We start from the raw sequence: 13,245 nt of genomic DNA, 5'->3' as shown, positions 1-13,245 counted from the left end.
TAGTACACATGAAATCACTTGACAAAAGAATCTTCTAATTCTTTAGTGGATCACCATGTGAATTCACAGTGATTTTTCACATCATTACATTTCAAGGATGTTCAAGACGATCATGCTAAAGTGTAAATAACTTTGGGTCATTATACTTCTGGTATAAGATATTATATGATTTAACTACTTTAATGTTTCGAATCGGCCTTGTACAAAATATCTTTTATAAAATATGTCTTACAAAATATTTCTCTCCTCTCTATCTCTCATTTTCTTTCATCATTTCTTTATGTCTACTTCGAGCATGGAATGTGTGTGTGTCAAATGAGAGGGAGAAAGTACTCTTTTCTAGGATAATAAAAATAACAAAGAATTTATAATGGTGGAAAAGAAGGGGTGACACTCATTATAATTTTATGGTTTTCATAACAAAAAGGAAATTTTTCTTCTTATTTTGAAACAAATTTTTAGTTATTGTAATATTTAATGCATATAGAAAAAAGAATAAAATTTTTTTTCCTTCCCTTTATCTTTTTCTTCCTGTGCAAACTGACCCGCTGCTGTTAACCCCTAACCCCTACAGATTCGCACTCCCAGACAGCGCGCGCGCAGAGAGAGAGAGAGAGAGAGAGAGAGAGGGAGAGGGAGAGAGAGAGAGAGAATGGGAACTTCGGTTCAGGTGACACCGTTGTGCGGAGTATACAGCGAAAACCCGCTATCATACCTCGTCTCCATTGATGGCTTCAACTTTCTTGTCGATTGCGGATGGAACGACCACTTCGATCCCACTCTCCTCGAACCTCTTTCCAGGTTTCTTTGTTTCATTCTTCCTGTTATATTCGTAATGTAGGTAAAGAACAGGGTCTGTTTCTTTTAATATAACACTTGGAAATACTTGTTGAAGAAGAAGATTTTTTGATACCGCTTGCATATAGCTCTTTCATTTCGTTTGCTAGGTTGTTGATTGAAGTTGGGAAAAAACAGGACGAAGTTTTTGAACTTCTTTACTTTTTTTTTTTTTGTCATCTGGTTTATAAAACATTGAAGTATTTTTTTTCTTCAGTCGATTGGGTCAACTAAATTGGGAGCTGAAATTATAGTTTCTTTTATTTTCCTACGTTTTCTTGGTAATCGAGCGTTGGTTTTCATATCACCTTAGATTAGCTCTTTATGAGTTGCATTACGATTTTTGCAGTATTTATGTAAGAGAGAAGGTGAAAGTCGACAGTGCTTGGATAATGAGATAATGAATTTAATTCTCCGTACAGAAAGTTTCAAGCTGTCAACAATTTGATTCTTATTCTTTTCCCTCAGTAATATTTGTTGCTGGAAATAAGTTACCGGCGTAACCCTTGGGGGAGTTGTTAGTAGCTTATATAGTATTGAAACAGTCTGTAATTGTTCAAAATACTTGCAATATGCAATTTGCTGACGAATGAAGACATCAGTGATGACTTCTGTGTGCCTATTGCCTGCTTTGATGCCTGAATTCCCGTCTTTTGTGGGGAATTTTTAATGATCTGTGATTATATCCTTTCTCTTAGGGCAGGCACTTCCCTTTTTTTTTTGTGTCATCAGTAGATTAATAGACAATAAAGTGCAATTAGTGTCTAGAGATTTTGAGTACTACCTGCTGGAAGTGTGGTATCATCAGATAACAAGTATTTTTGTTTTCCTTGGTGGAAATGAATGAAAATGGTCCTTTTTTTTTTCTTGGACAGGGCCATGTATCTGCTAGGTGATGTAGGACGGGTAAGGGTGACCTAGCCCTACGGTTTCAACCCTCACACAAGCACATATACTCATTACACAATAAATTAAGAATTCAATTATCCAAACATAAACACAATAAGTCATGCTATATTTCACATGTTCAAGGATTTTGAAAAGGTGTATGACTTGTCAAACAATTAAGTCCCAATTGGTTCCTTCACAAAGGAATCAAGTTGAAATTGCAGTAAAGATGTTATTTCAATATTTCAAGAAATAAGTTCTATGTTTAGTACAACAGTATTCCACAATTGATTTAGACTAGCAAGCAGTAATATTAAAAGCCTAAGGATTCAGAAATGCTATTCAAGTTTTGGAATTTGAGAATTTCAGGCAAAGGATTTATTAAATATGAAAGTGCAGAATTTGAAACTAAGGTTTTAGTAATAGCAGGGGCTGTAAGATATAACAGGGGTTCAAACAGAAACTGAAGTTACCACGAGAATCTATGGATGTTTGACGTTGTTCAACACAAGTCTTAGACCATGCCAGAAAATTCCTTGGAACAAATTTTGAAACACCAAGACTAACGCAATAATGTAATGGAGGGGAAGTGGCCGTGTGGGGAGTATTTTGGTGTGGCCATGTGGATGTGTTGGAGGATAGTTAGAACTCGTCTGAAGTTCTTCGTGCACACTTTGAAATATGAATATGTATGCAGCAAATGAAATGATGGATTGGTGGCCTTGGGGTGTAACTTGGTGATAGCCGTGTGGGTGATGGAGGGAAGTCGTGAAGGTGGGATAGGGATGGAGTCGCTGGATAGAATAGTGGTCTCTCACCATCTGATCTCCGAGGAGAACGACGTAACCTCTCACTACACAATCACAAGGATTTGACAAAGCTTAACAAGCTTCAACAAAAGAATTTCTTTTCAATATCAATACTTTTTTTTTCTCTACACATAGTTCTTACAATGAAGGGGTATATATAAGCTAGCATGGGGGACAAAGCATTAATAAGCTTAGCTAGCATGGGGGGGACAAAGGCATTAAACACCTAACAATTCCCACACAAGCACGGGAGACACAAATAATAAAGACAAAGACACCAACTTATTAGACACATTAATTACGCATACAAGTTACTAACCAAATAAATGCTCCAACTTTCTAGACACAATAAATACTAAACACGACTTACTAACACTCCAACTCACTAGACATATTCACACAATTGCCTAACATACACATGCAAGCAAGTTGTCTTGCATGTTTACAAATTAAATACAAACAAAAATTAAAGGGAGGCCCTAATGGAGCTGTGTGGGGCCCACAAGACCATGTGGGGCCCAATAGGTATTGAACTCGGACTTGCTTCGGCATCTCTACTCGGGTCTTTCTCACACTGAAAAGTCTTCAAAACAAGTTTTCTAATAATCCATTCAAAATCTACAAATAATTATGAACCGATGTGGACATTAGGAGGTCGTCCACGTGTCATCATGTCGGTAAAGGAAATGTGGACATCAGGAGGCCGTCCACGTGTCACAACATCTGAAAATGACATAGGGCATGCTGATCCCCATCACTAGGTATTTAAATTCTTGCCAGATTAAGGGAGAGACTTCTTGAAGTTTTTGCTTCCCTGCCTCTCCTTGGAAATACATGTGAAATATCAATAAAACATCATGCCACATGGCTGCTTGCTGAAATGATAGAAAACTAGAATAACTGTTTCTTATGTTGTGAATTTGTGCTTGAAATCCCTTAATTATCAATTTAGTTGTTGCAGTTTAGAAGGCCTAATTAGGCTTCTTGTCTTGATTTCTGCATGATGTGCTTTTGCATTACCAAAGCTCATCCTCATTTTATCCCCTCAATTTCTTGGCAGCCTGGTTTATGTGGAATAATTTGTTCAGTCTTTTTGGAGAGGATGGATCTGCCCTGGTTCTTAGGAGGTTCTTTTGCTAATTTATTTGTTTTGTGGGAGGGGTAAGGATGTGAAGAGGTAGTGGAGCTGTGTGGTTTTGTGTATTAGGTTGGAGAGGAATCTCCCGTTTTTCAAGGGTCAATTCTTGTCTTTGCAGCTCAGAGAGAATTTTTTTTTTATTGCCTATTTGCGGCTCTTATGTGTTTTGAGTTTTTAAGGGAGTGTGCTTCACTGACTTTTAGCATGGTTGGAAAGATTTTTTTATTTGTTTTTATTTTGTATATTTTTTCTTTCCTACGTCTTTTTGTAATTTTTTCTGGGAGGATGACTTATCCTCCCTTTTGTATTTCTCTTTAATCTTTAACAACTATTACTTATAAACTGATCCAGTTGTCCAATAAGTTATTTGAAAATAGTAGTTGTACCCTCTTTGGTTTGCAGAGAAAAAAATTGAATAAGATAATAATAGAACATGTAAGTTTTATTCTATTTTTTTCCCCTCTGGTATAAACGTGCCACACTGCCACATAAAGCCATCCTTACCTTTTCACTTCCATTTTCACATGTGATGAGCCTTCATCTGGTTCGTAAAAGTTCAGTTTGGCAGTTGTTTCCAAGTCTTTTTCCAATCATATTAATGATTGTTTAATGATATAATTCTTGTGTTGTTTTTAAAATTTTCTTCGTTATTCCTTGTAGTTTTTTGGTACTAGAGATGTTACAAAAGCTAACTATGGCTGTGAAATATCATCTTTTGCTCATAGTTAGTTGTTGAAATTTATTGGTTATTTCAAATGCTTGGGGTGCAGGGTGGCTTCAACAGTAGATGCTGTCTTGTTATCACATCCAGACACACTTCACCTTGGTGCTCTACCATATGCCATGAAAAAACTTGGACTCTCTGCTCCCATTTATTCAACAGAACCTGTGTTCAGATTAGGCCTCTTAACTTTGTATGACCACTATCTTTCTCGGAAGGTGAAACTTCCTCTTTCATGACACGAATACTGTGTGTTTTTTTTCTTTTCTTTTTTTGAAGCCGAGGTTATTCTTCTCGAATTGTGTAAGCATTGAATTCCCTTCAGGATGCTTATGCTGTCATTACTGAAAGCATACAATGCTACTAGATGAAATCTTAGGCTGCTGCTTTGAAGATAGTTTTCTGGACACATGCTCATCTGTAACTAATATGTGCTAACTTCAATATATTAGCAATCTTTTCGCCTCTATTTTGTACTATTCAGTTGATGGACATTTAAGATTCAAAACTTGGTCAAAGTGGTGATTATATTTCATTTGACAATGAATATCACCATAGGCTCTTTTGGAGTGCACGGTTTTCTTGAAGGCCTGTTTCAGAAATTACAAATGATAGAGAAATTGTCGAAGCAAGTTTTCTTCTAAGAAATTTAATTGCGTTTTTTCCACAGGATTTTTAATTCACTATTGTTAATGCACAACAGCGACAACAATCAAGCCTTTAATCTCACTTGTTGGGGGTGGCTACTCTATATGTACTTTTTTTCCACCATTTTATGGGCAATATCCTTAGAGAGTTGAAATGCTGCAAAATCTGTATTTACTACCCCAGTCCATGTTATTTTAGGTCTGCCATTCCCCCTTATATAGCTTCTAACATCAATTAAATTGGTCTTTCTCAGTGGAGTGTTTATTTGGTCTATTGTGCAAGTATCCTAACCATCTTAGTTGTATCTCTCTCATCTTCCACAGCACTGTATCTAAATTGTCTCAAATGTGTTCATTCCTTATTTTTTCTGTTACTGTTACTCCACCTATCCCTCTTAATATTCTCATATATGCCACACTTATTTTTTTGGAGGTTTTGTTTCTTAGTTGCGGAAAATTCTGATGCATATAACATGGTTGGTTTAATGACCATTCCATATAACAGTAACTGATTCATTGTTAATGACCATTTTTTTTCTTATCAGCATTCTGACTTCTGTTATTGGTGCTATCTGGGTTTGTATTTAATTAGATTTACTTTTATAACAGTTTAGAATATTTATTTTGTTTATGGTTGTGTTTAATTGAGTAGTTGTAGTTGCATTATGATTTCTCTTGCAACGGGGCATTAGGGCAAGTTAGGGATGAAAACAAATCAAATTGATTTTTGGCCATTTTTATCTCCTTCCTTCCTCAAACATGGCTTAGGTTGAAGAATATTATCCCAATAACATATGCTAACTGCATACTTATCACTTGTCTAGCTTTCTCTAGTTGATATTGTATGTAATGATAAGAAAGATTTACCTGTCGCAGGATCTAACTTAATATGATTTTATAGAAGACAACTTGTTGAATTTATGGTAATAATGGTATTCACACTTGAGTCAACTTCACATCACATACCCAAGCTCTATTAAGAAACTTAATTACCTCAGTTCCGTGCCAACATTCTTAAATTTGTATCCTATCAATAATGAGTTGGGCAGCATCCATCCCCCTTTTTGTATAGCCCTTTTTATTGATTTCTTTTGTTACTGTTTTTTCAGTATGTTCAATTTTCTTCTCCTTGATTCTGTATTTTCCCAAGGAGAAGGTTGGGCTGGGTTGAAGAAAAATGGGGGAAAAAAGTTATGGCGAAGGAAAGTAAGAAGAAGAAAACTTATCTAAAGAAAAGGGATGTAAGGAGTAGGAGGAGAGAAGGCTCTGTCTGCCATCATATTCTTATTTTATGTAGTTTTGTGTGGTTGTTTTCTAATCAATGTTGTTGGAAGCTGTTTAACTTCTATTCACAGATTTTGTTATTTTGCTAATTGTTGCAAGTGCTCAAGCTTTGTAATTTGATGGGGTTATGTTGACATCTAACTGTTATTTTATGCTTTGCAGCAAGTTTCTGAGTTCGATTTGTTTACACTGGATGATATTGATTCTGCTTTTCAAAATGTGACTAGACTTACGTACTCTCAGAATTATCATTTATCTGGTAGGAATTTTTGCAAATCTATTTAATGCTTAAGCATCATGTGCATCCTCCCTTTCCCAGGGGAACATGTGGTGGTGGTGTTTGGAGGGTGTTCCATTACATCCCCTGGGATGCCCCATTGGTGCAGTGTCCATGAGTCTTTCACATTTTCTGTAGTCTTTTGATGTACATGCTGTACAAAGATGGCTATGCATTAGACAGATTCAACTTGAGCTGATTGAGTATGTCAAAACTGTATTGGTTTTTAAAGCAATCTGGATGAACTTTTTTCCCATTTAGTTTTTTCTATTTTGATCCAATCTGCCTTTGGCTTAGCTTTGGGTGCAGCTGGGCTTCAGGCCACCATATTGTCATTCTACATAGGGTAGGACACATGGTCCAATGTACCTGAAATCTATAGGTGTTTTTGTGGGTTTTGTGTTGCTTGGATTTATAAATGTTTCAGTTACACTCTCTTATGAAGAATTATTATTATTATTTTTTGGGAGTGGTGGTTGTGGTTGTTGTTTGATTGGGTGGTTTCTATCACCTTGAATGTTGAAACTCATGCCAGGCAAAGGGGAAGGAATTGTCATTGCTCCTCATGTTGCTGGGCATCTTTTGGGTGGTACTGTCTGGAAGATAACAAAAGATGGGGAGGATGTTATATATGCTGTTGACTTTAACCATCGCAAAGAAAGGTAAATCTTCCTATCAATTTTTTCTGCTCAGTGTAGCTTTTGATAAGTGTAAATTTGACGCAAAGAAGCAAGAGCTCTCACTTGTAGGTGTGATTTTTACTAGGCACTTGAATGGAACTGTTTTAGAATCTTTTGTTCGGCCTGCTGTGCTAATAACAGATGCCTATAATGCTTTAAAAAATCAGCCTCCTAGACGTCAGAGGGACCAAGAATTTTTAGGTATTGCATTTTATTTTTGGATTTGAGTATTCTTTGTTGTATACGATATAATTTTGGTTTTATGGCAAAATAATTTATGCATGTGTGCTTTTGTATGCTCACTCACCTAGTCATTTATACTTTAATACTCTGCAACAGCTAACCTGTCTCTTTTTATCTTGTAACATCTTTGTGTTTTTAGATGCCATATTGAAAACTCTTAATGCGGATGGAAATGTATTACTACCTGTCGATACTGCTGGCCGAGTATTGGAACTTATTCTAATATTGGAACAGGTCAAAATGTTAAATCTTGCTGGTGCTTTTGTAATGGTAGTAACTATCTAATAATTCTTAGATGATTTTTGTTTTGGTTAGAATTGCAGTACTGGGCACAGAATCATTTGTCCTATCCCATCTTCTTTCTCACGTATGTTGCATCAAGCACAGTTGATTTTGTCAAGAGTTTCCTTGAGTGGATGAGTGATTCAATAGCAAAGTCTTTTGAACACACCCGTGACAATGCTTTTCTTTTGAAGTAAGTGATTTTTTTTTTTTACAAAAGCATTTTCAGATCTTATGTGGTACTCAATATTGCTTTGCCTTTTTCTGGAGCCTTAGATTTTTGGTGCTCTAGATATCTTCATATTTAATTTTAAATTTTACTCATAGTATTAACTTGAATTTTTTGTGCTAGATGTGATTTTAAAAAAATTGTTTTTTAGCTGGAAGAGATATTTACTGGACATTTATACTAAATATTTCAGGCATGTCACACTTTTAATCAATAAGGGTGAACTTGAGAAAGTTCCAGATGGCCCAAAGGTCAGAGACCAATCTACTGTGAATAGTGGATTTTCCAAACATGTATTAATTCATTTATATATTCAATGACATGGACTAATGCATATTACATAGATTGTTCTGGCTTCCATGGCGAGCTTAGAAGTGGGTTTCTCTCATGATATATTTGTTGAATGGGCAACTGATGTCAAGAATCTTGTGCTTTTTACAGAAAGAGGCCAGGTATGCTCTCTAGGTTGCTGTAATTTTTCAGCCTGATTTCTGAGCATAAAAAATGTTTTAGTTTTATGAAAAATGTTTGGTTTCATGATGATTCTTTGAGGTGCATGCGTTATTTAACAGCTTTAAGATTTGGAGATGCATATTGTTAGTTGTCACCATCTCATGCTACGTAAAAGTTGGTTTTGAGTTGGACATGGCTGATTGGAGACTCTCGATTGTATTTACTGGTCTGTTGGCTTTTTGGTATTGTATTGCAATTTATTGGTTCTAACTACTAACTGGTATGTCCTTATCCACTGCTGGAAAAGAGCTTCCAGGAGTAGTCTATTAAAAAACTGTCCTAGTTGGTTAGAACTTAATGAAGCATAATAAAATAAAATTTTGTGTTTTTTTTTTTGCTTCCTTGGCCCTGTACTCATTGCATTTGATCAAAGATATCGTTGGCACTGAAAAATTTCTTAGCAAAAACAGAGATTATTGTCATCGTTAAGAAATTCTATTGCAAGTTAGCTATGTTTGTAATGTTTAGTTGAGTGATGCTCAAATGATGAGTGGTTGTTGCTTGCTTTGTGTGAAAATCCAACTGGATTGGTTTCGCTGCTGGGTCGAGTAGATAATATTAGATCCGCTTAATTCTGCACAACTGATAAATTGCTGTGTTGTATTTATATTTGCTGGAAGATATTCTTACTATGATTTATTTACTTTGATCACGGAAACGAATGCACATGTAGTTGTGTGTGCATGCATGTCCTTGACAACTTATGTCTCTGCCTGTGGAAGATTTATGGAGATTAATATTTGAACTTTGCTCTCAACATAATGAAAGTTCTTCGCTTTATATCTGTTTGGTCCATCCCTTGTGTTTGGACTAGCTATTGTAATTAATGGGCATTGCAGATAACTTTTCTTTTTCCCAATTTGTTTACATTTTTATTGTATAGTTTCTGAATCCATCTTCTTTCTGATGTTTAATGTTTTCCTTGGACGTCAGAAATTTTTGAAAGATATAGCATTGTGATCTTAAATACAACATTTTAGCATGTTTCATACAGTGTGCGATGATTGCTGTCATTATTAATTTATTCTCAATCATTGTTGTTTGTTAGCATTTGATGTAATGCAATTTGAATTTTGTTTTATTTTATGCCTTAATAATATGTGCTGATATCTTGAACTGAACGTGTAGTTTGCTACATTAGCTCGAATGCTTCAAGCAGATCCACCTCCCAAAGCTGTTAAAGTCATGATGTCCAAGAGGGTTCCTTTGGTTGGGGAGGAGTTGGCCGCGTATGAAGAAGAGCAAAACCGAATAAAAATGGAGGAAGCTCTAAAAGCTAGTCTTAGCAAAGAAGAAGAATTGAAAGCATCTCATGGGTCTGATAATCATTTGAGCGATCCAATGGTCATTGATGGTGGCAATATTCATGCTTCATCAGATGGTACTATTTTTGAATTTCCTTAGCAATTTTCAACTGCAAATTTTCCTTAGAAAGCCGATATTATCAGTTGGTTTAGACTTATAACACTCATGTTTCGTCAAATGGAACTTGCCTTCGTTTGGATTAAGTCGTAATAACATCTTTCTGCTTAAATGCAATACCCAGTGCATTGAGTGTACATGGGTGGCCCACAACCTAGCAGCTTAAGCTTTTACATAAAGTAGTTGCTTCATGTGGTATTAGAGCCATGGTCACCTGCAGATCATGAGTTCTACTCTTGTTGCAAGCATTTGTTGTATGGTTGTTAAAAACTAGCTCATTCTTTGTAATGCGTGGTGTTTATTGTTTCTTTATCTCTCCACTTGCAATCATGCTGCATGTGTGGGGGAGTGCTGCATGTTGGGTTGAAACCATTGAATGTTTAAGGCATGATACTCTTTGGTGGCCCACAACCTCACAGTTTAAGCTTTTAGGTCAAGTGGCAGCTTAAAAGTTCCCACACCATATCAGGGGTTTGGGAGGGTATGGTGTGCAGTCTTACCTCCACATTTGGGGAGACTTTTGGGTGTAGCACCTGCGGTTGGGTTGATATTTGCCCTCAATAACTTCTTTCAAGTATTGAAATAAATATGTTATTATCCCACTTGTTTGTGTCATCAAACATGATAAAGTTGATTTGTTATTTTTCCTGTTCACTTCAAACTTGTTGCTGCACCTGAATCAAATATTGCAAGTTGCACCCAACTTCAATAACTCACCTCATAAAGTAATGCCGTTGGTGTTCACCCACAAGAATAATATATGGCCTTGTTCTTGTATGCTTTTCTGCTGTAGCAGAGTTCCATTTCCTTGAAATGCCATTTCCAATGATAAAAATGGATGATGGGGTTCTAGTCTAGGAGAAAAACTTGCAAGGCACGGAGGCACCACATTGGATTTATAATGCAACTTATTACACTGTGTCAGCATTTTTCACGGAAGCAGAACCAAGTACAAGAGAAATGTGGGTCCCACTTCCACAGATTGTGGGTGAAATGGGTCCCACTTGCATCAGAAGTTCTAACATGGCACAATAGGATTGGCGGTTTCTAAAGTCTACGTGGTGTCCTCATTTTTCCAGCTGTATATAGCATTTGTAATGACACCAGGCTTTTTTGGGCGTGAGGTGTCTCATGTCATTATTATGAGTGATTTTTACCATTTTGAATATTGCCATGATTTGATATGGTTTTGATTTAGTGACTTCAGCTTCTTGTTGCTGATTGGCTTCTGCAATTGAAGATATACCATATTGCTTTTTATGAGGATTCCTTGCATTTTTGCTGTGCCGCTCATTTTCTCGGCAAATTCTTTTTTGGTCCGTTAAATGAATGTTGAGATAAAAATGGAATAGAGAAAGGAACAGAATAACATACTGATTCCAGTCTTTGGTTATCGTAAGGAATCTAGTCTAGCATACTGTGTCAATTCTATTTAAACGTTTATTTTATGCAATGAAACTAGTGGAATGCAATCAAATTTACATTAAATTACTATTGTATCCTCATGTGTATATAATAAATTGAAAAGTAAAAACTTAATTTTTTTTTAATATTTTAAGAACTCATGATCAAATATATTAAGTAATATAACAATATATAATAAACAAACAAACTCCTTCATCATAAAGTATCATCTACGGTTTTATTATTTTCATTTGTTGTTAAATAATTTTGCTTTTTCAGTACTTAAAATATGGATTCAAGTAATAATATTAATTTAGAACTGTTTTTTGAAGAAAATTTGTTATGGTATAACAAATATATTTTAAATGTAATTGTATTAATATTATCACATTAAAAATATATTTGTTATATTGTTAATATTGTTTCATTAAAAATATATTTTTTATATCATAATAACATATGAGTAATTATTTATAATATTATTAATTAAATAATAATATTTCATATATAATATTGTGTATATTATTTATTTTACACTAATAATTTCTACTTATTTTTAGCAGTAAGAAACTTTATTAAGAGAAGAAAGAATAGACAAGTTTGATAAGAAATCTTGCAAACCTCTGGTACCAAGTTTTTTTTTTTTTTTTTTTTTTTTTAAGAGTGCAAAACCTTACAATAGATTAAATTTGATAATCAAGAGATTAATAACACTAATAGATTTAGATATCTTGGATCTATTATGCAAGCTGAAGGGGAAATTGAAGAAGATGTAGCACATAGAATTATAATAGGTTGGGTAAAATGGAGGAGTACGTTAGGTGTGTTGTGTGATCGTAGAATACTCTTAAAATTAAAAGGAAAGTTTTATAAGACGGTTATAAGATCAGCTATGCTTTATGGTTCATAATGTTGGCCAACTAAGAAACATGTACAAAAAATAAAAGTTGCTGAGATGCAAATGTTGACATGGATGAATGGTTTAACATTAAAAAAAGTAAGAAATGAGCATATATGCAGTAATTTAGGCATAACACTAGTTGAAAACAAGATAAGGGAGGGTGACTTAGATGGTTTAGGCATTTGAAACACAGACTTCATAGAGCACTTGTGAGGAGGAGTGAGTTATTTATTGTTTTTGGCATGAAAAGGGATATGGGTAGGCTTAAAATAATTTGGAATGAGGTAGTGAGGAAGGATTAATAGCCCTTACTCTAATAAAGGAAAACCCTCTTGATTGAGTGAATTGGCGGAAAGGGATTCATGTAGCTGTCCCCACCTGGTGGGACTTAAGGCTTGTTGTTGTTGTTGTAGTGCAAAACTTTCCAATCATGCTGAGTATTAGAGAAATTTAATTGCCAAAACAATAACAAGAAGAAGTCCCACTAGGTGGGGTCGGCTACATGAATCATTTTTCACCAATTCACCGATCAAAAGAGTTTTCCTCTATTATATTAAGGACACTATTAAATCCTTCTTCACTACCTCATTCCAAATTATGTTAGGCCTATCCTACCCCTTTCCATGCTAGAAACAATAACTAATTCACTCCTCCTCACAGGTGTTCTACTAGGCTTGCGTTTTAAATACAAAAACTATCTAAGCCGCCCCTCCCTTTTCTTGTCTTTGACTGGCGCTATGCCTAAATTATTGAGTGTATGCTTATTTCTTATTTTACCTTTTAATGTTATACCACTCATCCATCTTAATATTCGAATTTCAGTAACTTTTACTTTTTGTACATTTTGTTTCTTAGTTGCACAACATTCGGAACCATAAAGCATAGCTGACCTTATAGCCATCTTTTTAAACTTTCATTTTAATTTTAAGGGTCACACAACACACCTGATGTACTCATCCATTTTACCTAA

At 35.1% G+C, this 13,245-nt stretch overlaps 1 protein-coding gene across 3 annotated transcripts in view; it reads left to right on the top strand.

Annotated features, from left to right (window-relative positions):
* The first annotated feature begins 501 nt into the window (after positions 1 to 501).
* The window catches only part of LOC131146977 (cleavage and polyadenylation specificity factor subunit 2), a 29,862-nt gene continuing 17,118 nt past the window's right edge, over positions 502 to 13,245 (top strand). For 2 of the 3 annotated variants that reach the window (XR_009134517.1, XM_058096888.1), the window contains exons 1-10: positions 502 to 801; positions 4,443 to 4,611; positions 6,487 to 6,583; positions 7,137 to 7,263; positions 7,367 to 7,482; positions 7,664 to 7,758; positions 7,848 to 7,999; positions 8,229 to 8,286; positions 8,380 to 8,487; positions 9,677 to 9,929. Coding sequence is in view for 2 of the 3 variants with exons in the window: in XM_058096888.1 (XP_057952871.1) it covers positions 653 to 801; positions 4,443 to 4,611; positions 6,487 to 6,583; positions 7,137 to 7,263; positions 7,367 to 7,482; positions 7,664 to 7,758; positions 7,848 to 7,999; positions 8,229 to 8,286; positions 8,380 to 8,487; positions 9,677 to 9,929 (1,324 nt within the window). In the remaining variant the exon portion in view is untranslated. The remainder of the gene's footprint in view (positions 802 to 4,442; positions 4,612 to 6,486; positions 6,584 to 7,136; positions 7,264 to 7,366; positions 7,483 to 7,663; positions 7,759 to 7,847; positions 8,000 to 8,228; positions 8,287 to 8,379; positions 8,488 to 9,676; positions 9,930 to 13,245) is intronic. The other variant, XM_058096889.1, reaches the window with a different exon arrangement.

The sequence above is a fragment of the Malania oleifera genome, chromosome 13 (genome assembly GCF_029873635.1).
Source record: "Malania oleifera isolate guangnan ecotype guangnan chromosome 13, ASM2987363v1, whole genome shotgun sequence".
Taxonomy (NCBI): Eukaryota; Viridiplantae; Streptophyta; class Magnoliopsida; order Santalales; family Ximeniaceae; genus Malania; species Malania oleifera.
This window is presented reverse-complemented; position numbering and strand designations above follow the sequence as displayed.